At 39.9% G+C, this 27914-nt stretch overlaps 1 protein-coding gene across 1 annotated transcript in view; it reads right to left on the bottom strand.

The window, feature by feature from the left end:
• gbe1b (glucan (1,4-alpha-), branching enzyme 1b) overlaps positions 1-27914 on the bottom strand; it is a 66169-nt gene that overhangs the window by 18321 nt on the left and 19934 nt on the right. The window contains exons 6-13 of the mRNA XM_029446528.1: positions 27580-27670; positions 25703-25912; positions 18076-18191; positions 16822-16949; positions 16480-16578; positions 7858-7861; positions 6629-6813; positions 105-235 (exon numbers count right to left, since the gene is read on the bottom strand). Coding sequence (XP_029302388.1) covers positions 105-235; positions 6629-6813; positions 7858-7861; positions 16480-16578; positions 16822-16949; positions 18076-18191; positions 25703-25912; positions 27580-27670 — 964 coding nt within the window. The remainder of the gene's footprint in view (positions 1-104; positions 236-6628; positions 6814-7857; positions 7862-16479; positions 16579-16821; positions 16950-18075; positions 18192-25702; positions 25913-27579; positions 27671-27914) is intronic.

Here is a 27914-nt window from a genome sequence, read left to right as displayed (position 1 = left end):
AAGAGGCACTGCGAGTGTGCACTGGCACGACAGAGGGACGCCAAAGTCTTACAATTTAAAGGAAAACGAGCAGTGTTATGACGGATGAGAGCTAAAAAGGATACTTTCCTGCAACTTCTACAGCCACCCTGTAGTCCTGGAAGCTCTTACTGGGGTGGAAGTTGAAGATAAAGAGCACATGTCCCCGCTCAAACACAATGACCTTGTCCTCTTCATGCTTGGCGCTGACAAACGCCTGCAGGGAGAAAAAGAGAGAGCGAGGAAAAAAAAAGTGAATAAAATATTTCTTCATGAATCCCTGTTCTCATCTTGGATTTATAAAAGTTAGAATGGGGCACATTATATCAGTGGACTACACATTTTCAAATCGGCCGAGTAACGTTCCCACATCAAATCTCAGGTGGCACTCATCAGCAGAAAGCAGCGGCCCAGGATAGTGTGGGGCACACACTGTCAGCTTTAGACAGCTGCACATGAAGAAGCCACCACTCTCCTGTGGAGCGAGCTACTGTTAACGTGTCATTAGCAGAGATTATCAATGTCACCCAACCCCCTATTTTTAGTGCCTTGTTCCTCCGAGCCAATTTCAGGGCAGCATATTCACGGCTGAACGAGAAGATAAGCACCCCTGCAACTACACCGGCAGAGAAGATGGAGGTTAAGGAAAGCGCTGACAGTCTGGAGTCCATTTCTACATGAGAAGTCCACAAATTTGGGGTAATGCCAAACTCCTCTGGCTGGCTGTGACTGCTTTAGCATCGGAAAACAAATATCACCTGCATCCATCAAGTTGTAACCCGAGTCAATGTTCATTCCCACATATAAATAAATACATATAAATGTAATGAACATGATCATAAAATGATTGCGATTATATTGAGAATCTTTTGCCATTTGTCGGAAAAAGCCCAAATTATTATCTAAGTAATCATTTTCCAAGTGTGCACTGAGAAATATCGCTCCCTAAAGGCCCTGTCACACATATCCGTATGACAGAAACGTATGCTGGAGTATATGAAAGTTTGTCAGAGTCCAAATACATCCAACTTTTCATCGGATCGGAAAAGTGAACATATACAGATACGCATGTCTAACCTATTGATAGCGTATCACTTACTTATACAAAATGTATCAGACGAATGCCCAACGAATGCATAAAATATACAAAAACATGGCGTATACAAAATATCGGCAACACACTGGTTTACGTTGATATAAGGTAAGGTATAAGTAGTATTTGTTAAGAGCTCAGCGTACGTGAATATTTACCTACTTAAATACCTACGTAAATACCTACGTGACTACGTTAGAGGAACGTTAGATATAGGCTACGTCGGCTGACGGTGAATCCTACAGCCAATCTATTGATACCGAGTGGATAACCTATTCCTACCCTCTGTTAAGATGATGCCTGACGGAGGAGTAACTTATTAAACGTGTTTCTACAGTACAGCTAGCGTTCAGCTAGCGTTTTGGGAGCTTATTGGGGTTTGAATATAGTATTTAGGGTCCCTGTGAGTAGCTCATCCTCACTTCTTCACAGCACGTCTTGATGAATACATCACCCCATCATCAGAGAGCATGGAGGATGCTGAGAGGCTGCAACAAGAGTACATTCTAGCCGTTCTCCAGCATCAGCATGACGTGAACCAGATGGCACTTTTCCAGCTCCGTTGACCAGAGGCTCTGATACGTTTTGTATAAGTAAGTGATAAGCTATCAATGTTTGACATACGTATAATAATTCGTTATGTATTCGTTATGTATGCGTCAGCTACAACACCGCTGTGGAAAAGTTGGACGTATTTGGACTCTGACACATTTTTAGCTAATTTTCATATACGCCGGCATGTTTCTGCCATACGGAACTGTGTGACAGGGCCGTATGTCTGGCGTATCGTCTGCGTCCTTCAAACGATCACAACTTACCTTTAATGTATATCAACATATTGCCGATATTTCGTATACGCCAGCAACATATTATGCTGCTATAGACTTAGACTCCCGGGGGACACCTCCCTGCTCTCTTCCTTCTCTTCCTCTCTCCTCCCCTCCCTCTCTTCTTCTCCCCCTCTATCTGTATGCATTTATGTAGATGTGTGTTACTAACACAGCATCCGGGGCATCATCCCCAGAGTTTCTGTGTCTCATGTGGCAGGTTGCCACTGATAAAGTTTACGTCAGGATCAGGAATCGTGGCTGCGCCTGCTGCCCTGGTCCTGCTGGACACCGGGAAGCCTTTTTGACATTTTCCTGGATTCATCCAAACTTTCTCTTTTTCAACACAACATCATTTCTGTCAAATGTTGTATTTGTACTATGTTGTTTATCCTGAACACACGACATCTATTGCACGTCTGTCCGTCCTGGGAGAGGGATCCCTCCTCAGTTGCTCTCCCTGAGGTTTCTTCCATTTTTCCCCCTTTAATTATGGGGTTTCTTTTAGGAAGTTTTTCCTTGTGCGATGCGAGGGTCTAAGGACAGAGGGTGTCGTAACCTGTACAGTCTGTAAAGCACACTGAGACAAATGTGTAATTTGTGATATTGGGCTATATAAATAAATTTGATTTGATACGTTTCTGTCATACGGATATGTGTGACAGGGCCTTAATATGCAAGAAAAGTCTTCTAGTTTGACATTAGGTTTAAGAGTCTGTTATGTTTCTATTTCTGTCTCTGCCTGCAGCATCATTCTGACCTGAAACAACACCTTCGGGTGAAACTTGGCCAGGCAATGAGAGCAGGGTAAATGCCTACAGTAGAACCATTTGTGACCTCAGCACTCCGAATGGAAATCCTTTTGCGAAACCACTGTACTAATCCAATATTTCCACAAGCTGTGACCTTCCTCTCCTCGCTCCTTTTCTCCAACGTAAGTTAAATCAGCTGCAGCCGGCACAGTTTGTGGAAAAATTGGATTTTAAACGTCGGTTTCGCACAGGCAAATATTTTACGTATCAGGGGAGATATTGAAAATACATTTGAATATGTAACACTTCGCTGGATAAGATGTGAAAAATAAATGTTTTGACTTTTCCCCTAAGGTTTGCTAAGGGAATGCTATGTGACTGAATCATAGTGTAACATCCAATGACCTCAATATAAATATAATAAAAAATAAAACATCTAATGCAAACACATATCTAAAGGTTGGGATTCACGTACAGCTTTTATTATTACACATAAAGATATATATTTACGCTATATTACTAATAAATAGAAGCCTCTTATGGGTAACTAGAACACAGACTACTCTGGATGCCATAGACTGCTTGTGTGTGTACTGGTTTATATCACAGTGGAACACCTCAGGTTACGCTACCTCTGCATTAACAGGAGCTTCAGTTCATGTCCAGAGTTCGGCCTTTTGAAGCTCACAGCTGCACATCTTCAATGAGTTGTGTGCAAGTCACACTTTTATGCAAAGTCCCTGCATGTTTTTAAAAGCTCTTAATGGTTTGGGACATGCCTATATTGCAGGCCGTCTCTGTTGTTTTATAATCCTTCACAAGCTCTTAGATCTTCCATTGCTGGCTTTTTAAAAGACACACAATTATACGCACAAAAAAAATAGGCAGCACTCTGGTATCCGTTTCATCACTTTCACTTATATATTTTAGCATCGACTTATATTGTCTAATTTAATTCTTTATTTGCCCTTCTTTAAATGCGTTGCATTGGTTTTTTTGTGCTATTTTTTTGAAGCTACAGCTCTTGAAATAAAGTGAAATAAAGAGTATTATTATTATTATTATTATTATTATTATTATTATTATCATTATGTTTCTATTTCTGCTTACCTCCCTCACACCTGGGACAACAGATCCTTTCTGCTTCTCATTGTACATTGTACAAATCCTTGGCTCCTCGCAGCACAGTGAGATATTGAACCAAGCTAAAAGAGTATTCTCACTAAGCACGATTATTATTATTATTATCTTGGCAACGTCATTGATAATCTGCAGAGGATTTAGACTCATCTGGTTATTACAGCAGAATTTCTGAGCAGTTATTGGCGTTATCTGTGAGTGATGTTCTACAAAGTCTTTTTGTGATATTGTGTCAATCCCTGAATAAGCCATTTCTGTCTCCGCCGCTTCCCAGCGCCGTCTGAGACTGGAGTGCAGGGTCAGCTACAGAACAGATTTATTATCTATTGCTTCAGTCTGCTTAAATTTCACATAACGCCTATTTTGATTCATGTGTCCACTTTGACTCCACCTCTTCCCTCATGTCCATTGTAATATAACAAAACATATTTCTCTCCGGCTGGTCTTTTATGACCAGTGGCACAAAACATTTATCACATCTACTACCCATTGATTGATCAAAATCCTATGTATTAGATATATTTACATGAGTATACTTAAGAAAGGTGTGTGTCTGTTCATCATTAGAAACATTTTAAATGGTTTTGGAGTAGGTATTCATTTGCCTTGATTAAGACTTGACCCCATTTAGTCCTGGAGCAGGAATTGGACTAAATGTCCAGTACAGCCGACATTGCAAAGCGTACAGGAGCCTTTCGAGGCAACAACCTTGTTGTACTGAGACAACAACATCATTTATTTATTGCCTGATAATCATTTGACAGCTAAATATAACAGAACTTTGTCTCATGTGTGATCAAAAACAAAATCAGAAACACTTTCTATGATTTGAATAATGCATAATAAACATACTTATAGTATAATGCTTCATAATTTGATTATAGCACTGTATAATGCTTTATAACAATAATCATAACACATGATATAGTATTTTATAAGGACTTCATAATTCATGGTCACACAGACATTTCTCATTGTGTATTATAATTCCTATAGTTGCAATACATTAAAATCATTGTTATAATGCATTATAATGTGATACGTTACTCTAAGAGGTCATTGTTTGCTTTAGGTAAAGTAAAAGTACATTTTTGGGTTCTTCTTGCATAGATTTAATGATATTTTGTTCACGTTACTAAAGTAATGACCATTCAGAGTAACTTATGACATTATAATGCATTACAACACTGATTATAACGCATTACAACAATGGGAAATATAATACACTATGATCCTCGCAACAACAAAAGAATGTCAGTGAGTGATCAGCAATTATGTAATGTTATGATTACTTATTAGTCATTATAAGATGCTTTATAATGCGTTAGGCTTATTGTATAAAGTATTAATATTTAGGAGTGCCTAAAACTATAATTATAGAGTGCTATAAGCAGATTGTGAAGCATTATAATTACGTCAAAGAAAGCGTTTCCACAAAATCTGTTATTTCATGATCATAGCTAAAGAAAACAAAAACATGAAAACTAATTACATGCACATCCTCTCTGGCCTCCCTGAGATGTAACTGCCCTAATTGTGTGTTATGCTCAAGGACTCTTGCCATCAGAGGTTATAAATAATAATAATAATAATAATAATAATAATAATAATAATAATAATAATAATAATAATAATAATAATAATAATAATAATAATAATAATGCCCAATATACACAAGCTATCCTTGTGATGGATGGTCTTCCTGTTTCCTAGTCATCCTAACTGCCCAGAGCCTAACACATAGTGGCAACCTTCAAACATGATTTGAGGTAATAAATGAAATAAATAACACAATTAGATGATGTCTTAAGTATATAGTGTAAAGCTGTGATCTACTTTATGGTTTCACAAAGTAAAAAGGCAAAGAAACAGCCAAGGAAAACAGCCAAGGAAAACAGCACCCAATGTGCAATCAGCAGTGAGGCCAAATGTATGCGTCTTCCCTGCCAGTAGCATCCTTTGGGATCAGCATTCCCTCCCATTCTCTCACAAGGGAGCGCAGAAATCAGCCAGGCTCTGCTTTTCCTTTGCCTTACCTCCAATGCTCTGTTTCATCTAGTTGTAAAGGGTGTAGTCCAGTAAGTCAGAACACACTTCTGATTGATAAAACAATGTACAGAAATGATACTGGTGAACCAGACAAGTCTTTGATTCTGCTCTCTGATACATTTCTTCGTGTGCTCCATTTGTGCGTCTGTCGAGGAGAACTACGCAGGTCAGAGTGTAACGCGGCAAGGTGAAGTAGCTCGGATCTGAGGACTCATTCCCGGAGATGTGAGGGAGGGTATTTTTTTAAATCAATTACACAGACTCACTTCTAATCCCTGTCAATTTAGCCACACTCTCCATTTGCATTATCCCATTACTTTGCTACCGGCCCCTCAAGAGAAAACATTTTTTTTTCTCCCATAGGCTTCAAATGTAGGCAAAGAGAGAGGCTGTCGGATGAGAGAAAAATCTATTACTGTTCACCTTGACAGCAGCCAGAGAAACAGGGACATCTGCAAAATGAACTCTCTTTATGGTGCATTTATCTCCACCTGTCTGACTACTCAAGCAATGTGGAAAAAGAAAAACTGTAAAAAGGTGTGTGAAGACGGTGGCTTGGAAATACATTTATACTTGAAAGAAGTAATCTTATATGAGCTAGATCATTTATGAGCAATTGGCTTGGACACTAGCGGTTATTAAAGAGTCTGTATGTGACTAAAGAATGGGGTTGTGACATATTTTCATATGGTTTTGTCACAGAGTGTCAGCACAAAGCCTCCTGTACGGTGGCTGTGTGATGTCCTTACCGGTGGGGCAGCCAGCCAGCCGTACTTGTCTTCAGTGCGGTTCATGTCCCGGTCAAAGACGTAGAGCTGATGGTAGCGGAGCTGATCCGTATCCAATAGGTTAAACTGCCGACGGGCGTAGTGGTAACTCTGATCGTTGCCTTCTCTAGGGAAATCCAGCCACTCAGGATGGCCAAACTCATTCCCTGCAACACAGAGAGGGTTATTAAAGAATGTACATAATGAAGGGAAAGGTACACCGTCTCCGTGAATAAGAATACTCAATCATGGCGGTTCTATTCAGGTTTTGTGCAATTTTTTAACAAGACAGAAAAAGACAGAAAAAGACAGATCAAAGAGACCAGAGTCAGCGACAGTCTGCAACCTTCTTCTAACCCCAGCAGAGGTTAGTCATTTCCATATTGAAACAGAGCCGCGATGCTCTTGCGACGTTTTCACTACAGTGTGCCAACCTTCCCGTCACCCAGGACTCTGCCCTTTCATGAATAAAACTTGCAAACAAGTGAAAACATTGCAAATAAATCCCATAGCTTTCATTTGAGTCTCACTTTTTCAGCAAATATATGCAAAAATTATTCACCAGGATATGTTTATGTATTATTTCTCCATAACGGAGAGCAAACTTTAAGTGTAATGCTGGAAATGGGGAAGAAGTATTCATACGTCGGGCACAAAAAGAGAGAATTTCACAGATCTCTCTTTATTACACTACTAATTCATTCATGTCTATTACAGCAATAACTTCCTTTTTGAATTATTCTGCTACCTTACAACCACCAGAACTACTGAGCTGTTAATGTAAATGTTCAGGAAGAGTGTTCGGTTTCCTCAACATCTTTTAATTGAGAGAGAAAACCAGAAGGGCTACGGCAGAAACTTCAGACTAGCAGCATCGAAGGAGAAAGGGTTACACAGTCCATATGTAAAGCTGAATGCATACCGCTGTGGGAAACAGCGGTCCTGTTGCTACAATACTGTCACGCCGGGAGATGAGATAATGAATCAGTCATCGGATGTCACCACAACATCATAAAACAACAGCCAGGATAATTGAATTCCCGGCAGAGGAAGAAACACAGACAGGAGAGAGAGAGAGAGAAAGAGAAAGAGAAAGAGAGAAAGAAAGAGAGAAAGAGAAAGAAAGAAAGAAGAGAGAGAGAGAAAGATGCATGACAAGAAGAAAAAAAAGAATACAGGCTAGTTGTTTATTTGGTGCTAAGAGCCCCCACCTCCCTAAAAAGAAAACCAGAGTGATGGGATGATGTGGAACAGACAGGCACTGACAGCAGATTCTAATTAAATACATTATGTAGGTGTTAAAGAAGTAGCAAACAATAAGGAATGGACTGCCAACAGAACAAGCTCACTGCAACACTTGCCTAGGAATTAGGGCAGCAAAGACAAGCAGAGAGAGAGAGAGAGAGAGAGAGAGAGAGAGAGAGAGAGAGAGAGAGAGAGAGAGAGAGAAGGAGAGAGAGAAGGAGAGAGAGAGACTTTTCTTGTGACATCTGCATGAATAACAAGCATCCCACACAGCTGAACTTGAAATGTAAAGGAGAAAATTACACCTCAGACTTGCAACACTGGCAGTCGGAGGCAGATTTTCTTCCCTGCACTCCAACAAGAGTAATGTGTACACTACACATTCATTGTGCATCGCAAATTCTTGTATTGATATTTCACATGCAAATATTCTCATCAAGCACAGGACCTGTATTGTGTTTAGTTATAGATGTGAAGAAAAGTCAAATATTGTACATTGCATACATTTGTACGAATTAAATCATGTAGCCAACGATGTAAAAAGAAAAGGTAGTGAGTCATACTGTTTGCAGTAAAAAAAATATATAAATCTCATTTTCTGTTACTTTAACAAGGCAGTAAGCGTTAATACAATAAATCAAAGTGTAGCTGTAGTCATGAATCTCTGGGAGATAATTTGCTCACTAATCAACTGACGAATATCATTTCTGATATTTGTGTTGGTTTCTCTTGGACTATCCTCACACTGAGCTCATGATCCTCACAGTGGCTCTACATCAGCTTCCAACAGACTTAACTTCTCTTCCTAAATCAATGCAAATAGGTAATTCCACTGTCTGTAATCCTGGGAGAATGAAGAAGAACGGCACATTGTGTGGCTGTGTTAGTAACAGGCTATGAGATGAGAAGTTTTCTGTAATTAGGTTGTTTTAATACAGGTCATAAAGTCAGCAAAATAACTAAGATTCTTAGCAACAGTAAAATCTGATTTATTTTTTGAAATGTGTTGACCATTAAAGGTTTGGCTTTACTGTAGCGCAAGAGAGAAGGTCAAAAGATTGTTGCTTCCTCTTGGGAGTGTGAATCAATACATTAACTTTTACACCAATGTGGCCTTTCATTTTCAAAGTTATGATCACAAACAAGGAATGGAAGCTATAACAGAAATCCTTTCAGTGAGGAGTACCACATTGCAGAAATTGCACATTGGTGTGTCTTGAAGTAAGAAAATACAGCATAGTGTACTATGTATATAAATGATGCTTTAGATGGCTTTGGGTCTATTTGGTGTGATCATCTTGATTTTTTTGTTGAATAAGAATATCAGCCAATTTTCCGACAGACTTCATCATTCCTTGAAATAGCCACTCGTTTTTCACAGATTGAAATTTGCCTGCACTGCGTGGGCTCAGCCACTCACAATGGGTCTATCCAAGCCCATTGGAGCTTGTGTAAGGATGCTGCTCCTCATCTACTTTTCTTTATTCCTGTTTCTGCTCACCAGTGTCAGCTCAGTGCCCAACATGCTGCCATTGGGATCAACAACCAACCATGTATAGACCACATGGTTTTGTCTTTAGACGACAAGAAGACAGCAGTACTGACATTGTTTCCCACACCATGGATGAAGCATGAGACATGCTGTACTGTAGTGTGGCAGCCCAGAACCTTGCTTCTGTGTTAGCAGATTAAGACAACTGCACACTTCTTGGTAGGACGGAAGACAATGCCTTCTTGTCCTTTCCATTCTGAAATGTCGGTGGAAGTTTCTCAGTGTTTTGAAGTCTGTGTCTCTAGGGCCATCTGCAGTAAGCTTCACCATTGTGGCTAGGATCATGGCAGGAGTCTCTTAAAAGGTTAAAGCTCCCAGTTTTGACTGAGTTGTTTTTGTATCTGTCGTAGCAACACAAATGAGCAATTTCACCGTGTATGTTACAGTCGCTGTGGGCTGTGTCACGGTCCTGGCCACAAGTCGGCAGTTGATATGTCTCGTAGGCATGACTGCCCGCAACAAAAAGACAACCAAGTTCTCATGAGTCATGCCATCAGCAGAGTGTCTAAAGTGTCAATCTCCCCGGTGTCCTTAGAGCGTAGAGGAAGAAAAAGACTTCCTTAGCTGTCCAAATCATCCTCTCTGCTAAACAACGTCACTACTGTAAAGTTCAACAAATGTTGAATTGTTTGGTTACTAATGTGTAATGACCTGAATGCCTTGTATTGAACGACACAATGTACTTTTAAACCGTGCTGGAAAGGTAACAAGTACATCCAATTTTAAAGTAACTTGTACTTTACTTCATTTTATGCTACTTTCTAACCCACTACATTTCAGAGGGAAATATTGCACTTTTTACTTCACTACATTTATTTGATGACTTAAGTTATTAGTTACTTTGCAGATGAAGATTGTTTTAAAACCTACAGTATAATGAGCATATGAAAATCAGTGCATTGTTATACAGTAAATGAAATCACCCAGCAGTGTTTTTTGTATTGTAGCCAGCATTGAGCCCCTGAGCAAGGCACGTAAGCCCTGAGTTGCTCAAGGGGAACGGTCCCTGTAGTTCACTGGAAGTTGCTCTGGATAAGAGCGTCTGCTAAATGACAAATAATAATAATAATAAAGATCTTAATACTGTACTTCTTCCAACACTGCTTTTAGATCTGAGTTACAACTGGACAAGCCACCCTGTGGAACAACACTGGGGTATGTGTAAGTATCTCAGGTGCAGGCAGCACTGTGATGGACAACCACCGGCACTGGGGGAAATTGTTTCAGGCCAGTACTGCAATAGGCCCAATTGGCCAGCCTGGATTCTGACAGGGACAAACAGGTGTGTAAAGAACTGATAACAGGGAATACAAGATGCAGACGCACAGTCCACCATTTAAAGCTAAATCACTTGACTAGTCACTAGGTTATTTCAGCTTTCTGCAGTAACCTGATTTCTGAATCTTTGTATTACTCTCCATTGAAGGAGACCGTATTGCTAACACGGTTAACAGAACTGGATCTTTCTAACTGACCTGACGGGCAATTTGGAGGTTTCTCTCCACATCTGTGCTTTGCACTGCATACCAGAAGTTTAGTGACTTCCTTTGTGACAGTTTTACAATATTGATAGACCACTTTGTTTTATTTGACCTCCCATATTTTGGCCGGTGCAGACATACCCCTTCCTGCCTGATATATTGCATGATAGCCTACAGTCAATCAGGATTTAATGCACACGGTGGGGTCTGGTTGATTGTTGGTGGTTGACCTGCTCTATAGGCTTATGGGGTGACGCAGATAGAGGGCAATGCCTGTGGGAAATATATAAAGCATTGTGAAAAAAAGTAACCCTCCATCAACATGTATTTGATGAGGATGCATCAAAGCTACGTAAGGCCATCCTAGTAGAGTTCTTCAGAGGTCCACCTGAACCCTTGGATCCAAAACCTGTACTGGTTCAGATCCACGGTTTATACAGTCAATCGGCTGTGTGTGTATTCAAAGAGCATTGCTAACGTTAGCAGCCATAGCAACGAGCACTCTTTACTAAAAGGGCAAACAGCCAAAGTTATCTTAATTATGCTAGATGCAACAAAACTGCAAAGCTGATTCTAAACCAGTGACGCTTGTCATCCGTCACTGTGATGGCAAGTCAACCTTTAGGATGGAATAACGAGTGGATTAGCAGAAATAACGAGAGGAATAACAGAAAATCTGGACGTATTCCACCAACTTTCTTGGCAAACATGGATTATATGCATCACGGCCAGGCACAGGGGAGAAGGCGAACATTGCATTAGGTAAGATGCAAAAAATGTGTTGACAACTTGTACATTTACGTTAACTTGTTATTAGCAATCAGCTGTGAAATCATTGCCGATCGGGTCTGTGTCTCCCGGTCGGGCTGGGGCTGGCTTTGGAATCAGGAACAAGGAATAAGCCCCATGATTACCTCGGGGAACACATTTACAAGGAGAAAAGAAATCCACATTCAGATACACTTTCATTGCCAGGCATCAATACGTGATGTTCAATGCATAATTTACTATTTGGGTGCATCAGCTCTCTGACTGGCTCGACAACATCTACAGTATGTTTGACTTCCTTCATTTCCCAGAATGACTTTCGACGGGCCCGAGGGAAATGTGCTCGCTGTGTTGCATACAGTACGTGTAGGTGGTGTTAGTGAGAGCACACTAACAGTAGTATTCAACATTTTATGGTGAGAGAAAGTGAGAGATGGATCAATGTGAGTAATGCACTGTTAAGACTGTGAAAAAGAGGTTTTTGTACTTCACATGTCACAGACAACACATCCATGAAGATGCAAGAGCTGCGTCCCATTTCCATGCTATATACTAATTGTGAATAGTTTGCAGGTTTTAGAATACAGTGTATTCATATTAGAATACTAAATATGCTTTGTGAATGTGCCGTTCATGGACAGTGAAAATGGTGGAGTTACTCACAGCTGCAAAGTTGTTTAAACTAATTGTGGATAGGCTCAGCGAAAACCTTACAAAACAAACAAAACTAAACTGGAGGAGCGGTTTGATTTCTCTTGAAGTTTAATGAGCAGCACTTTTCCAAAGCTGAAGTTTGATTGACATCTGTCACCACACGTCTTGTATCGCCTCTGAGTAAGAAACTTAAGAGTACTTTAATTTCTTATACTGAAAAACAGTACATTATGAAAATGTGTATTTATTTGTATTGTGCATGCTGTAATGCTATTAATATGAGATTTTGCTTCGGCGGGAGCTCAGCTTTACCAGCAAAAAAAGTGCACCATGTGATTTCCCTGGTTAGTTTCTACTCTCTGCTTAAAGATATCAGTCACAATGGGTTCATTGGGACTAAAACTATCATCCAAGCCTTCATTGACCAAACTGATGCACTGAGACCAGCTGAATTCAAAAACTATTTTGGATCATTTGTCTGCTGATTATACCAACAATTTCATTCAATAACACTCCAGTACAAGATGGCTAATTTCTGTCTGCTGCCTCCACCAGTTACAGACTGAACTGCTGCTCAGAGCTGTTTTTGTCCACCGGGGAAGAAAAGCAAAGACTTCAAGCGCCCGTGAGCACAAAGTCACTTGCTGTCAGACACTGAAATACATTTTGTTTCAAATTTTCCCCATGGGTCCATGTAGCGCTGATGATGCAAAATAAAGCACCGAAACTGTCCAATGAATGAGTTACATGTCAGTCCATGAGACCTTATGTTTACAACTCTTGGCTTGTTTGTAATACGTCAGTGTGAACCCTAAATGGACTAGAACCTAAAGGAAACAATAGATCATTGTTTTCTTTTGTTTAGAACTGAACAGGCATGAACACATTCGTGGCAAAATAATGAGCATATAAAAAAGGAACCGTTACTCCACACTGCACTCGAAATATTTCAACATGATGTGACTTTATGTACTGGCCCACACTTGACCTGCGCAAATAAGTGCACCACCACACAACAAACTGTACCAAGAAACGCAAAGTATTTTGCCAACAGTTACTACAGTGTGGAAATGTCTCACTCCATTAATGGGCTTTTCCTTATCATCCACCTGCTCTGAGAGATTGTGTGTGGCATATGGGGGCAGGGAGGGCATGTACCAACATATACAAATGAAGCGCATCAGGAAGTCTATCTTTATGCTTCACTCGTTCACAGTTCCATCTCCTTCTCTCTCACTGCTCCCGCTCTACTAATCAGCTGATTATGGGCGTTTCAATCTTCTTGCTAAACCAACCAGATTTGCCACAAATTCCAACCAGCAAGTCATATCGCTCATCATATTTCACACACACACACACACACACACACACACACACACACACACACACACACACACACACACAACACACACACACACACACACACACACACACACACACACACACACCCACACACACACACACACACACACACACACACACACACACACACACACACACACACACACACACACACACACACACACACACACACACACACACACACACACACACACACACACACACACACACACACAATTCTGTTGAGGGGACTCACGGCTAAATTATTTTAGGAGCATAAACGTTCATGTTTATTGCCAGTTCAAAAAAAGTATTCATGGAAAGTCTAATAATTTCAATTTAAAATGATATTTTATGTCTTCATAGCTTACTGTCCCTAGTGCAGTGGAAATGCTAGTGAGTGGAAATAATTGACTCTTTTATTCTGAAATTTCATTAAGGCTCTTAAAATGATCCTCTCTCCTTGTGAATGAGTGGAGGCTGATAAACCTGCTGGGACCGGTGTTTGTTATCAGGAGAGTAGCGTCTCAGACAATCTGAATAGTTGAAGATCAAACTGGTTGGGAAAAATTAACAAAGCATTGAATTCAAACTGAAAAATGACCTTTGCTTCTCCATTCTGTAAAGCTACCCCAAGGACAGACTGCATAATGAATCAAAAGGGAAAAGTAAAAAGTGACTGCCAGCCTATTCAAATGCTCCACTCAAGAAAAAGAACATTACAAAATAAATTTCAGCTTGGATCAGTGACTCGATAACCTTTCAGTTAACATTGTGAAACTCGTCTTTCGTTTGCTGTTATTTTTAATAACAATTGTGTCTTTGTGTTTGAGGGAATAAATAGTGACCTTCACAGCAGGTAGGATTAAGGAGGGGGGAAATAAAATTAAATTAGCACTGCTTTAGAAAAGGCATAAAGACTTTCCTCAGTTTGATAAGAAGAGAAAGAATGAGAAAGACAGACTTCAAACCACTTTCTCCACAGCGGCAAAAGAGGTCAAGACAATTGTTGGTACCCGTTTACATTTGTGAATGTGGCATTATGATTGTAGAACTATTATTATTATTATCCGTTTCATGTAAATAGAATTTCGTTAAAAAATAAATAAAACCAAAACATTTTATAAATCATTTTAATCCTTCATAGTCCTAATAGTCAGTAGTCTGTTTGGAGCTTTGCTTAATAAATAAAGACGTTTTTTTATGGTATTCTACTAATTTTGAGTTATGGCTCAATATGTTTTTAATATACTTTTACGCAAAAGCACCTTGAGCTGTGTTAAATAAAATTAAAGTTTCCTATTATAGAAAACCAGAGTTTTATAGGAGCAGTGGGACAAAGAATATAATATTACTATTTTATAGTACAGTATTGGTGTTATTGAAACAATGAATGAATTTGAATAGAGCTAGCAATCAATGTGGAATACCATCAACGTGTAAATTAATACAAAACTTGGTTAAGTTTGTCGTCTATATACTAAGGGACCAGAAAACTACATAATGCAATCAAAGATCTGTTAGTCTAATGCAATAACACCACAGCACTCACTATAGAGGTGATGGAATGAAACACCTTTCTGACACAGTAAAACTAAACCGTCTTTAACACAGGACTTTTCAGTTGAATAATGATTTTAGATTATTATGCAATTAAGTCCATACTGCAGGTTGTACAAGCGTAAAGAAATTACTTTTTAAAGGGTATAAGCATTTATAGTGTACTCCTAACCTTCAGATATCAGTTGATAATGTTTGTACTATTTCCCTTTGGGCTCGTCACAACTAGTTTCCATGTGTATTAAGCCTGCTGTCTTTTCAAGTTACACTGGAGCACAACAGTTTGTAAATACAGGGCAACATCCATGTGTCACTATATTGCTAGACATGTTATGCACTTGAAAGCTTCTTAAAAGGCTCAAAAGCTGCGCAACTGGCTCAGCTGTAATATAGCACAAGAGTGTTTAATGCCTCCTAACGTGCCCCGTCACTGCCTTTGTCTTTCATCCCTGTTTTGAGCTACTTTCAGTTTTCTCTCTACTGAATGTGTGGCTCATACAGAAGTTTCTGTTTGTTAGGACTTTACTTTCGCACAAAACCCTTGCTCAGCAACTTACTATCAAGTCGTTTATTCAAACCAGTATGAATATTACTAGTATACAAAAGAGGCTATCGTTTAACATACTAATTACAAATCATTCATTTGATCAAGCTCTGAGAGAGTGAACAACCCTCGTTTTACGGCAACCCGGACACAACAGCTCTCTTTGTCCTTCTTAAAGCTCACCTGCATGTCAGTGATGAGCCTATTTGGTATACCCGAAAAGGAAAAGGGGTGAACACTAAACAAAGTGGGGAAAGCTAGGTAATAAAAACAAGTAAATTACCCAACAACATGGCGCAGGAAGAAGATAAAGTATTGTTTACCTGTCAGTTAAAGTGCGACCTTTGCTTGAAGAACGAAGTTAGTAGATGACAAGACTCATAACTTGGATTCATTTTTATGAAAACATTTTTAGATTCTTCTTCGGTCGACCCTTTAAAAAATATTTGAGGAATGGACTCATATTCTGACTTAATGACGGCTTCAAAAAGTAGAGTCGTCAGCACTTTTATTTCATCTCTCGGAATAATCGTACTTAATGATTGAACTGTGTAGAAGTGAGCGATGTGTAGCATGTGTATCCACATCCGGCGATCAAGAGAGACTTGGTGTCTAATAGACGTTTTTAGGCAAAACATGTGCTTTAAAAATTAAATAAACTTGGAAAAAGAAAAGTAAATCATGTTACCTGAATCCACTTGTCAGGAATGGCCATAGCCAGTCGGTAGTCAAACCCGAGTCCTCCCTCCTCCACTCCTCTGCAGAGAGCAGGCATCCCCGACACATCCTGCAGAGAAGTCGCACCATTTCATATCACGTTCTCCGTTTGTGTGCGCGGCTTTCTTTCCCAGACGTCAGCCAAGATACCACAGGCCAAAAAAGAGTGACATCCCATTTCCTTTTGCATTACTTCTTAATTACACCAATGAATATGTAAGTAAGCGATGCCTAACTAATAAGTGCTTTTAATTAAGAATAGCTGTGGGCAGTGTCATTGCAAAGTAAGTGGATGCTGAAGGTGTGTTTTTACCTCTGCAACAGTGATGCAGTCGGGATACAGGGTATGAAGTATGTGATTGGCAAGCATCAGGTAGACCAAAGAGTCCTCATCCACCTGTAGGCCAAAGTACTCACTGTAGTCCCCCGAGAAGCCTGAGCCTGAGGAGTAAACACCCACTCAGTCAACTCTCATCATGTTTTCCACCGAGACATCTAAAAAGCTTCATTCCTCCTCTTTTTTTCCTTTTTTAAAGTGCCGATGCAGTTTTATTTTGAAACCTTTACATAAATCCTCATTCAGTTTAGAAACTATTCATTGATTCAGTATCTGTTCTCAAGTGTATGAGCTACACAGTAAAATGCCACTTTACATTACACTTTATATGGTAAAAAAGCACATACCAGTACTTGTAAGATATATAACATCATATTACAAATATTACAGACTGTGTGAGCGCTACTTAAATGACTGAATTATTTCATATTCTCCATGTGTAAAGTTTAGATTGTTTTTTTTTAGTGTCTATGTGTGGACCCAGAATTAGTATTCACAATCTTTTCTTCTTTAATATAGATTTGATTTTCTATTATTAAAAAAAGGTGGTAATTCAGTCACCAAGATGCATTATGTGCATCCAAAATAACTGACAAACATGTTGAGTGCATATTCTTGCTCATGAAACATTTTTGCAGACAAGCTGCAGATTTATTAAATGTGTTTCTGTCATCTGTGTTAACATTAACAAGTAGTCTTATTTTAGCAATCTTTTTGCTGGCACATTGCTATTTCTCTTAAGGCATTAGCGCTAACAACTGTTGCTTGATTTGATTGGCTCTCGGTGAATAATTGCTAAATATCTAAATCAGACAACATTGTAGCGTGAAAAATGACTCAGAAAGTTGACCTCATTTGAAATACTGTTGAGGAACATGTTTAGCAAGTCTTCCGGTATAGTGGCCGTTCTGCCTGCGACTACTTCACTTTTCAGTGTTTCACACAACTACATTTATTTATAAAACCTAATTTGGAAAATGTGTTTTATCCTGGGCCATTCAGAAACAGGTTAATTCATTAGGCAACAGTTACATTATTGTGGCCTTATGTTCTTTTTAATTGAAACAAGCTTTCACCACATGATGGGTGGGATCAATCAGGGCCCTTTCAACCAAACATATTCTTTAAGCTTCTGGAGTCTGTGGTGCACACAGCAGTGTGGGATTCAAAGAAGAGGAGGAAGAGGAGGAGGATCTCCTGAAAAACAAGATGCGCACAAATCGGACTTACCGATGCCATGGTGATGGTACAGCATAGAGGTAACACCATCAAATCTGAAGCCGTCAAAGCCGTACTCGTCCATCCACCACCGCAGGTTTGACAGAAGGAACCGCAGCACTTCCCAGCTAGCAAAACACATACACACACACAGACACAGACACACACACACACATTCAAGGTCAAACAAACAAAGGTAAACAAGAAGCTGTGAATTATTCACACATCTCATCATGCACTTTACACACCAGAGATTAATTTTCACCGCTACAGGACATTCACATATTGATAACCAAAGCTCCATTATGTCGGAGATGGAGTGTCAGACCCAGAAGATGGTGTTTTCATGAACAACACTGTAGAGAGGATGCCGTCTGTCACGTATCCAGTTGTCAGGATGAGAAAATCAGTGGCTTACAGTTCACAGCAAAGTTCTCGATTTCCATGAGACCACTTGCACATAGTATAGCCCGGCACATCCCCGGGTATTTGAACTGATAGGATTTCATGCTACACTTGGGTAAACAAACACCATGCGGGGGATTTGAGTTTCCTGTCCTGAGGATGAAATAAATCAGACACTTCTACTCGCTTTGGCATGCATCTTCTACGTATGACAAGCTTCTCTGTCCTACAAGCGAGAGTGCAAATACTTGAAACAAAACCAGAGCAACAAAGTACCTGAATACAAAGCGTAACTTGTGGCTGGGTTTTGTTTCCCACGATGTGAAACAAAGCACGCAAATGATCTCTGCGCCTGTTGGCTGGACTGTGTTGGTGGAGGAGGTGGATTCCATAAACGGCCCCGGCCCCCGTTCCTGACTGAGCGATGGGAGAGTCATCTGGATCTGAGCAGCCACTCAAGGCAAAGTACACTACCCACCTCACCTCCCCGTTCAGTGGCGTGTTGCCATGGAAACGCCATAAAACTCAAGATTTGGTAGTCTCTCTGCAATGTGCGTAATGAGCACCGAATTAAACATTGTACGCACGGACGCTATGCTCGAAAGCAGCAGTACAGCACAGTGGATGTGAGGCGAATGACACATTCATGACACGGATTCATTTTTGAACTGCTGCTTCTGCTCAGGCTGAAACTCACAACGCCGATGCTCTCCGCACACTCTGCTCCGACAATGGTTGTAATAATGCGTGTCTAGTGTACCTGGATGTACCTAAATATATTTTCTATTTTTGTGAGACATTGGTATCCATGGTACGTCTATGAATAAAAGGGTGTATACAAATACCACAGGAGCTGCCCCCTGCATGATAAAAGAACAATAGCATGCAAAACAATAGAACACGTCAACTTAGTGATGTCTTACTTGTAATAGTTTTGGCCTTGTGGCACATTGTGTTCACTAAGTGCACTAAAAACACAAACATTTGAATGTTTACCATCCCCGTCTAGACATAATGGAGTCGAACGCAAAACACGCTGCTGGGCAAAGTCATACAGTAAGTCTGAATTGTTTGTGATTTGCATAATTAAAAATGGAAATGTGATAATGAATGGGGTTTTTCTTACTTATGGAACGCATCTGGGAATTTCTGATTTCCCTTCAGGTCCTTCAGGCTGTTTGCAAACCTGATTCAGTCCCTGAATTAGAAAAGTTAGACACTGAATTTCATTTTGGGTGTTCTTTTGCAGTTGCGACTCCACACCGAGGGGCAGTTCAACATGTTTTGCTTCAATGATGCAATTTCATCATGTCAAAAAGTTGGTGAAGCAGCGAGGAGTCTCAGATTCATGCTTCAACAACGCTTCAACAACATCTCAAACTACAAAAATCCATCCAAACACTAGACTGCTCTTGCTCTCAATAACACCTCCTCTTTAGATCTTAGCCCCCTGAATGTTCCGACATTAAAAAAGGCAGAGGATTACATCCTCTATGGCAAAAGACAAAATCTCTGATATTGTTGGCCAAGTAAGCCATGACACAAAAATACATTTAGATGCTTTGCCTTCTGTGCTCCATTCCTCAGGGATGACCAACCTCAGCACTGTTTGACAGGTGTGAAGCTGCATGTTACATCGGCGCTTCCTCCTTCCCTTGAGGAAGAGCACAAGGGAGCCTGCTATGATCCGATATAGCAGCCTGGCTGGGTGGTCACGCAGACCCTGTGATAAATAGATTAGGTCCTCCACTCCACTGCGCAGAGCCAACAAAGGCTCAGACACAATGTATCCTCATGGGATGGAGATAATAGCCAGTGAGAGCCAGAGGCCTAAGATGAAACCATACTGCCACATTAGGACCCACAATGCCATTCATCATCAAGTCCAATTACAGTTGGAAAGTTAGATATCCAAACCCGATGCAATACGCTGCTTATCTATGCAGCTCGGTTATCACTCGGCCTGTGGTGTTAATACAAAAGCAAATTGCATCTTACACTGTCCTCATGCTAAAGCTTAGCAATGACAGTGAAACCTGGTTAGGGAGCAGTAGTAGAGTAACGCTCTAATATTGCTGCTTGTAGAGTACAATGAGGTAATCTATCATATGTGTTCTTGTTGTTTTACCTGCAAGAACACACGGCTACAAAAGTCTCAACAAGTCAATTCCAATAACCAATTTTTTTCTCACATCAGCTTCATGCTTAGTTGCACCTTATCAGAGCTTATTTCCTCCTCCAGCTGAACAAGACTGTGAACCGTATTGTGGTATTTGTGTTCCGTTGCAAGCAGAGCAGATATCGAAGCATGCCATGTTTGTAGAAGTCAATTTTGCATAAGGGGTCAAGGTAACTTGTCATGATGGCAGAGAAAAGAATTTAAGTCTCTGTTTTCACAGCATCACAGGTAAGCTGCAGATAAGAGCAAATAAATTTAAGAAGCTGACAGGTCATTCCACAAGAAGTGTGATGTTCAAACAACGATGCCCGACAGCCTGATGGATGGTGTGCATTTGTTGGACCAAAAAGGACAAATAAGGTGCCTCATTTAACGTATTTCAAACTTTTCTCCAATCCCCGAAGCCCTCAATGCGTCCAGGACAGAGGAATTGACAGGAGTGACACCAGAAATAAATTTCTTGGTTGAGGCTTGATTTATTTATTTATTCAAACATGGAATTATTCATCAAGCTTGTAATGGGTACATTATATACACACATATGCAGCAACGCAGATTCTTGAAGGATATCACTTGCTAATGCTGTATAATGTCTTTTCTGTGACTTTTGTGAATAAAAGGTCGACATTGTAAATCACGTCAGCTGTCACATATCCTTCCATTATACAATATAAGCAGCAGTCCGGTTAAACAGCCAATCAGCAACGTGTCTCTTAAAATACAATTATGTGCTCTGTGCTGGACATGTATAAGAAATACATCGTTATACTTTGCAACACGATGTTAAGCAGCCCTCAAGATAGTCTGGTAGAGCTGCCTTGCAGGGTAAACGCTCATCTAGCTCTCCCTGTATTGCTGTGCTTTGTGTCAGATATCTGCCATTTGTCTGGCATTCTTTAGGCTGCTTGGCAGCTAGCTGCTTTTGCTCATCCTGGGAGGGATATTCTGCTGCCTGTGCGACTGTTTGTTGAGCAACCTGTAATTAGTATCACCTTGTTCTTGCTGCCTTTCAGGATTCAATTGCAGTGTGGCAGGCTAATTCTTCCTCCTTGGAGTTTTCTCCAGAGGGCCATATTTTAGTGGCAGGATATCTCTCAAGGTGGCTGTATAAGTTATTGAAATATGCATGACCATTTTGACATGTTTCCTGTATCATGGCTGTACAGTTAGTTAGCTAGCTGTAGTCACGAGACCTTGTAAACTATTTGAGACGTATACGTACTCTTGCCACTGAAAAGAAAAACTCCCTTTTTAAAATTCATTGCCTCATAATTCACTTTGCTTTTAAATACTTTAAAAATTATTTTCTCAGCAATCTACACAGTAAAATGTATGTTTGAGGAAGATTCTTCATTTCATTTCACATGAAAATGGCTGACTGCTAACAGAAAGCTTTCTGCACGTATTACTGCCATGGTATTTTTTTTTTGCCATTTGTCAGATAGTTTTAAGGGGCTGAGGGGCATGAAGGTGCAAAGCTGCTATATGTTCCTACCCACTGGCTCCATCCAGCACCTAGTGGAAGCACTACAGGGAGCTCCAAGCAGCCACCATGCACACCTCCAGCTAAGCTGAGCTCATTAGCTGGAGCTCACCAGAGGGGAAAAACAGCTTTTCCCCTTGCTGTGTGACTTGATGGGGCTGGGGAAATAACTCATGGGTACTAAATACTCAAATGACTGAATTTGGACTGAGTTGACATTTCAAGTGTGAGTTTATTGACTGATCAGACAGCAGCCAGGTCCAAACTATAGTCCAAAGTTGGCCGAAGTATGTAAAATGCTCCAAAGGTCCGTTTCTTTACAATAAAAACCTGTCATTTATCAGCAGGATGGTTCTTGGTTTCCCGACATGTCTTCCCGTATGTAGTTTACAATTTTACAATTTAAAGGCTGTCTAGCTTTCACAATGTAGGCCCAACAATAAAGATATAAACAGATCTCATACTATCAAAAGTCATGCCTAGGGAAAAAAAAACAAGTTCCACTATTTGATCTCTTTAAAAAATAAAAGCGTAATTGTACAATGAGTAAAATATGATACATGACAGTAGCTTGTAGCAATGAAACCTATATGGCATCAGTGGAGTTTCTGTTGTGGAAGGTAGACTTACATGGATTAAAGAACATACCATGATCAATGGATTTAGCACTATATTATACATCAGAGAACCTAAATAATTAGATTATGCCTTATTTGAGCTCTCATACTGTAGAATATACTAACAATGCAAGAAGTGCTAATCTCACTTCGTGAATAAGAAATCTTCTGTCCTTATTCATTTAGGATCAACAGAGGAACGGAAATGTTCACTATTTACACAGCCCCATCCACACATTAACAAATATTTGAACGTAATAAAAAGACAGAGATTTATTGCTCCTTGGTCCTCATACAGAGGGCTGATGTCTCAGCATGAGAACACGGAGAAGAGCTAAAAAGAGTTCTTTTAAAAGCCTGGCCCTGGGCCTATTTTTCATATCTTAAGAATTCACACAAAGATTGATGAAAAATGGATGCAAATGATCCTGAGAGAGGTGGGGGGGGGATTACAGAACAAGCCCACATCAAGCTTCTTAGAACTCTCACATCTGAAGGCCCTGAGCTGCAAAAAGGCTCGGCTTCTCCGGCTCTCCAACCCCCTACACGCCGAACCAACCATGGGCTCCATTCACTCAGTCACACTCTCAAGGTGACTTTGACGTCTTTGAAAAGGTTTATGAAGTAAACAGCTGCTAACAAATAATGCAAATATCCCCTCGTTCATGTCTACTCAGCTGTACATCCTGATAGGACAAGAAGTTTTTAAAAAGTCTTTATCTGATGGCCAATTCACGTACACGTAAAATATCCTATGATGTTTCAAGGGCATTTGCAACATTTCAGCTCAAAGCAAAAGGTTCAAACAAAGAATGCATTACCTATTCCTCCATTATACTCAAATTATTCATTCAAGTCAACTATTTAGTAAGCGGAAGTAAACGCTAAAGATATGCCACGAACCTCCCGACATACACCAACTTTAATGTCAGCAAGGCCAAACGCCTGCAGCATGTGTCCTCAAATGCAGACGCAATTCACTCAACTCAAGTTAACAATTGGATAGCAGGCATCTGTCTAAACAGCGTTCTCTGCAGACTGAGCTGAATGTGGAACAGTTAAAGAAAAACAAACTTTCAAAAATAAAAAGGTGCTCTTTGATTAAGATGCTGAAGTGGAAGCGGAGCAGGAGAGGCAGCAACAAGAAAAATCTATCTCTGCTCCGATAGCCAGTATCAGTACGCTTCTGTCAACCTAATAAGAACATCATGGTGGGACTGTGATGGCTGATAGCGGGCTGCTTGATTAAAAACAGCCCGTGTTTCACACTAGGATCACGGCTAGCCTCGGAGGTTCATTTCCTTCCAAAGGGAGTAGCAGAAAGTCTTGACACAAACGACACGACCAAACAAGCGGTGAGAGGCAGAGAAGACAAATGAACTGGCTGTGACATTGCGGCTCCCCTTTGGGCTTTTACAAATGACTCCTCATATGCCTCCCAGTCGTAGCACATGTCTGTGCCGTATCTAATGAGAGCTTCGGATATGAAGAGAGTTCAATAAGTAATGAAAGAAGAACCTTGTGCGTGAAACTAAACATTGTATAATGTATTGGAAACTGCTGCACACAGACACGCGCTTATTAAAAGAGAGTAAAAAAAAAAGAAAAAAAAAAAAGGCATTTGATAGACTCATCAGTGCCCGTTCCTCTTTAATGTGCTCTGGGATCATTTTCTGGGTACAGAGGCAGCAGTTGAGACACTTAATTAACAGGGCCTACAACAACACCAAATCAATAGTTTTGGTGTATGCTAAGCACCAGCAGAGCCTGCCGACTTAAGGCCTTTCAAGTTTTCCTCACACTTGTAATTAGCTGAAAATATGAACTTTACCAAAGCCTGCCAACGCTGTAACATCAAACCATTACTCATAATGCATTAAAATTCAACACCTGTCTGGGCTAATGTGTAGAAGGTAAAATCAAGAGCATTTGAGGAAACTTACATTCACCATTAATAGCCCATTTTACGCCTTAGGAATATCAGATTAACAGCGAATCTGATTGCATGGCCATTTTGGTGAAAGATGTAATCTGTCATTTTGAGATCACGTCTTGCTTTTGACCTTCAACACATCACGCTGCATCAGATAGTCTGAGAGAATACAAAGAGTGGTACGTCAGCTCCCATTTGGACTCATTTATCAATCTCTTCATATGTTGCTTATCCATTTTTTACTTTTACATTTGAGAACCCTAAAACCAGAGTGCTCATTTATCAGCCTTGTTTTCAAAAGTTAAACATGTGTTGCAGCCATGGTCGCTTTAAAATCTCTTTCATGAGTTTAGTATCATACGTAACATTTAAATGCAGCTTTTTATCCCCACAGTTGGGCATAATGTGGAGTGGAAATTGCAGTAATCAGTGAGTGGACAGTTGCCTTGCTTTTATATCGTGGATGACGTGAAAAAAGGTTGTCGGATTTAATTAAGATAAAATTATAGTAGCATAAAGTCAAAGACAAAAGCAAAGAGTTCCACTGTGCTGGATTAATGCATGTCTCCTGTAAAGAACACAAAATAAAGAGCAGGTACATTTATATTTCTAATGTGGATCAGGAAGTAATTGCATTGCGATATAAATGCATTGCACAGCTTTCTGTATTATATATGCTCTTTAAAGCTCACACAACTTCTATAAAAAGACTTGTTAGTGTTCAATGCATCAAATTGTCTTTAAACCATATGCATCATTGCACATGTACAAATGCATCATTGCACAATTGATTTTGATGCACATTAAACTAATGCTAAAACGGTGCGTGTTGTTTACAGGTCTTGTTGTGTCATTTAAATCTAAAATCTAAAATATACATTTCTTTAAATACACCTTTTCAATGACTGCTCCATCTATGCCTGCAAGCCAAATCCATACATACTGTACACTGCAGAGTGGTGGATGTATACAAACGTGAAGGTGAGGTAGAGATGTCAACAGTGGAATCAGACGGTGAGTACCTGGAGTAGTTGAAGAGGCGGCTGTCCCACAGCGGGTGATCCCCTCTGGGTGGAGAGTGGAAGAAGCACGAGTCGGAGCCATCGAAGCCGTTCAGGCCGTCCTCAGTGTTCTTGGAGGCGTGGCTGTGAACGACATCCAGCAGCACCACGATGCCCATCGAATGAGCCACATCGATCATCTGCTTCAGCTCCTCTGGGGTGCCGTAGCGACTACAGATACATGCATACACAGATTTGTATTAGTCCTAAACCCTCTCCATTTCATGGCCTACAATTAACTCAAACACACACCTAATCCTAATCTTAACCTTAAATCTAAATCGCAATGTCAAAATTACCCTCAGAGGACGAATAGACGACCTAATGTCCTCACATCATTAGACCTCTCTGTCCATGTTTAATGCCCAACCAAAATACCAGACCTAAACTCGCACGCTCCCCAACAAATAAACCTGGTCTGTGACTAACTGGTGATGACCAACAAAAATGTCCTTGGTTTTCAGTTTGTTTATCTTAAATTAGCATCAAAGTGACAACAGGCTTACAATATAAGAGAAGGAGCAAGGGCACACAAGGAATTTAGATTTTATTATTAGATTTTAGATTTTGCCTGAATGTGTTTTTGGAATTCAAATAACCAGGACTATAACGGAGCACTACATTATTTTGCAAATATAATCTTGTAAGATAATTTTTCTAAAGATTATTCATTCTTTTATCATCAATATTCTGCAACAATATCATCATCATCATCTCATCTAAACTTTGCTTTTTTACCAAATTTTTTATATTGCACTGTACAGTTCTACGTGCCTCTTCAAATTGCCCCACCAGGACAAGTAAAGTGTTTTGAATTTAATTGAATTCTGACCACACTGTGGGATTTATTCATTTGATAGATTTTGTATGATAATATATAACCCTTCTACAGGCCTTTAATACCAGTTACAGTGTCGTAAAGACGACACTGCGGAACTCACAGGACACTCAACAGAGTAACCGTATGCATGTATATAAACACCTCCATATACAAACACACATCTTTGTGTACACTCCTCATATTGTCCAAAAATGTCCCATCTGTCATTCCAGCTATCATTTTATCAGCTTCCTTGCAAAACAGGACACAGAGCGACAGTATAACCCCGCTTCCCGGTATTCGACCGCTCAGGTTTTAAATGACACAGAGATCAATCATGGGTGAAATTACACTATATACATTACACTCTGGGTTTAGGCTCTATTCTAAGCAAGGAAGGAGGAATCTCTGAGAGAAGATAAATACTCAGACTCGTCCACCTTTATCTACTCCTTCCACTCTCTGGATTAACAGCAAATGTATTTACAGAGAGATTATTGCTAGTGCCAGACTTCCTAACCTTGATTTGAGGTGACTATTTTTTTTAAAAAGTGGGAAGTTACTCGCTCAGTTTCAAACCCTCACAATAAACCGGTTTCTGTAAAACTAATTGTAATAAAAAGGCTGATACTGCATGTGACGGGTGAAGTGGTGTAAGACTTCAGTCCTGGTTGAGCTGAACGGATTCATCGCGTTGTTGGAATAAAGAAGACCGTAAACAATGTTTTCTGCCGCAGTAAAACTGAACTCACGAGTGTCGTCTTCCACATGATGGGAAATGCACACTGGCTTTTGTCGCACACATCAGTGTCAACATGTGCATGCATCGTCTCTGAACAAAGAATGTGGACTATAAATAGAATAAAAAATGGGTGTTTTGATATTGAAAACCATAAGGATTATAACTTTAAATGCTTTCCATAGTTGTTGTTGTTGTTGTTGTTGTTTTTAACATGACAACTTTGCAATCAAGGGTGTACAACACACATAAATCATACTCTGAAACTGACACATTTACCTGGAAGCAGCAAAGTAACTTGTAATCTGATATCCAAAGCTTGCATAGTAGGCGTGCTCCATGATCGCCATCATCTGAATACAGTTGTAACCTGCACACAGAGGGAACATAACCATTTCAAAAAGATTATTACATGGGTTTAAAGCTTCCCTACCAGATTATTGTGATTAACTTTGTCTAATGGATTTAAATACTTCAGATATTAGCTGTAGGTGAACTACAAAATTATGTATGACCAAAAAATAGCGTCAATTTGAATAGTTTCATTTCCCTACAATAGCTGGAGGGAGCGTTATTCTTACGTTCTTCTTTCTTACGATTCCTCTTAAAACTAG

This window comes from Cottoperca gobio, chromosome 13 (assembly GCF_900634415.1).
Source record: "Cottoperca gobio chromosome 13, fCotGob3.1, whole genome shotgun sequence".
Taxonomy (NCBI): Eukaryota; Metazoa; Chordata; class Actinopteri; order Perciformes; family Bovichtidae; genus Cottoperca; species Cottoperca gobio.
The sequence above is the reverse complement of the archived record's forward strand: the minus strand, read 5'-3'. Positions and strand labels throughout refer to the sequence as shown.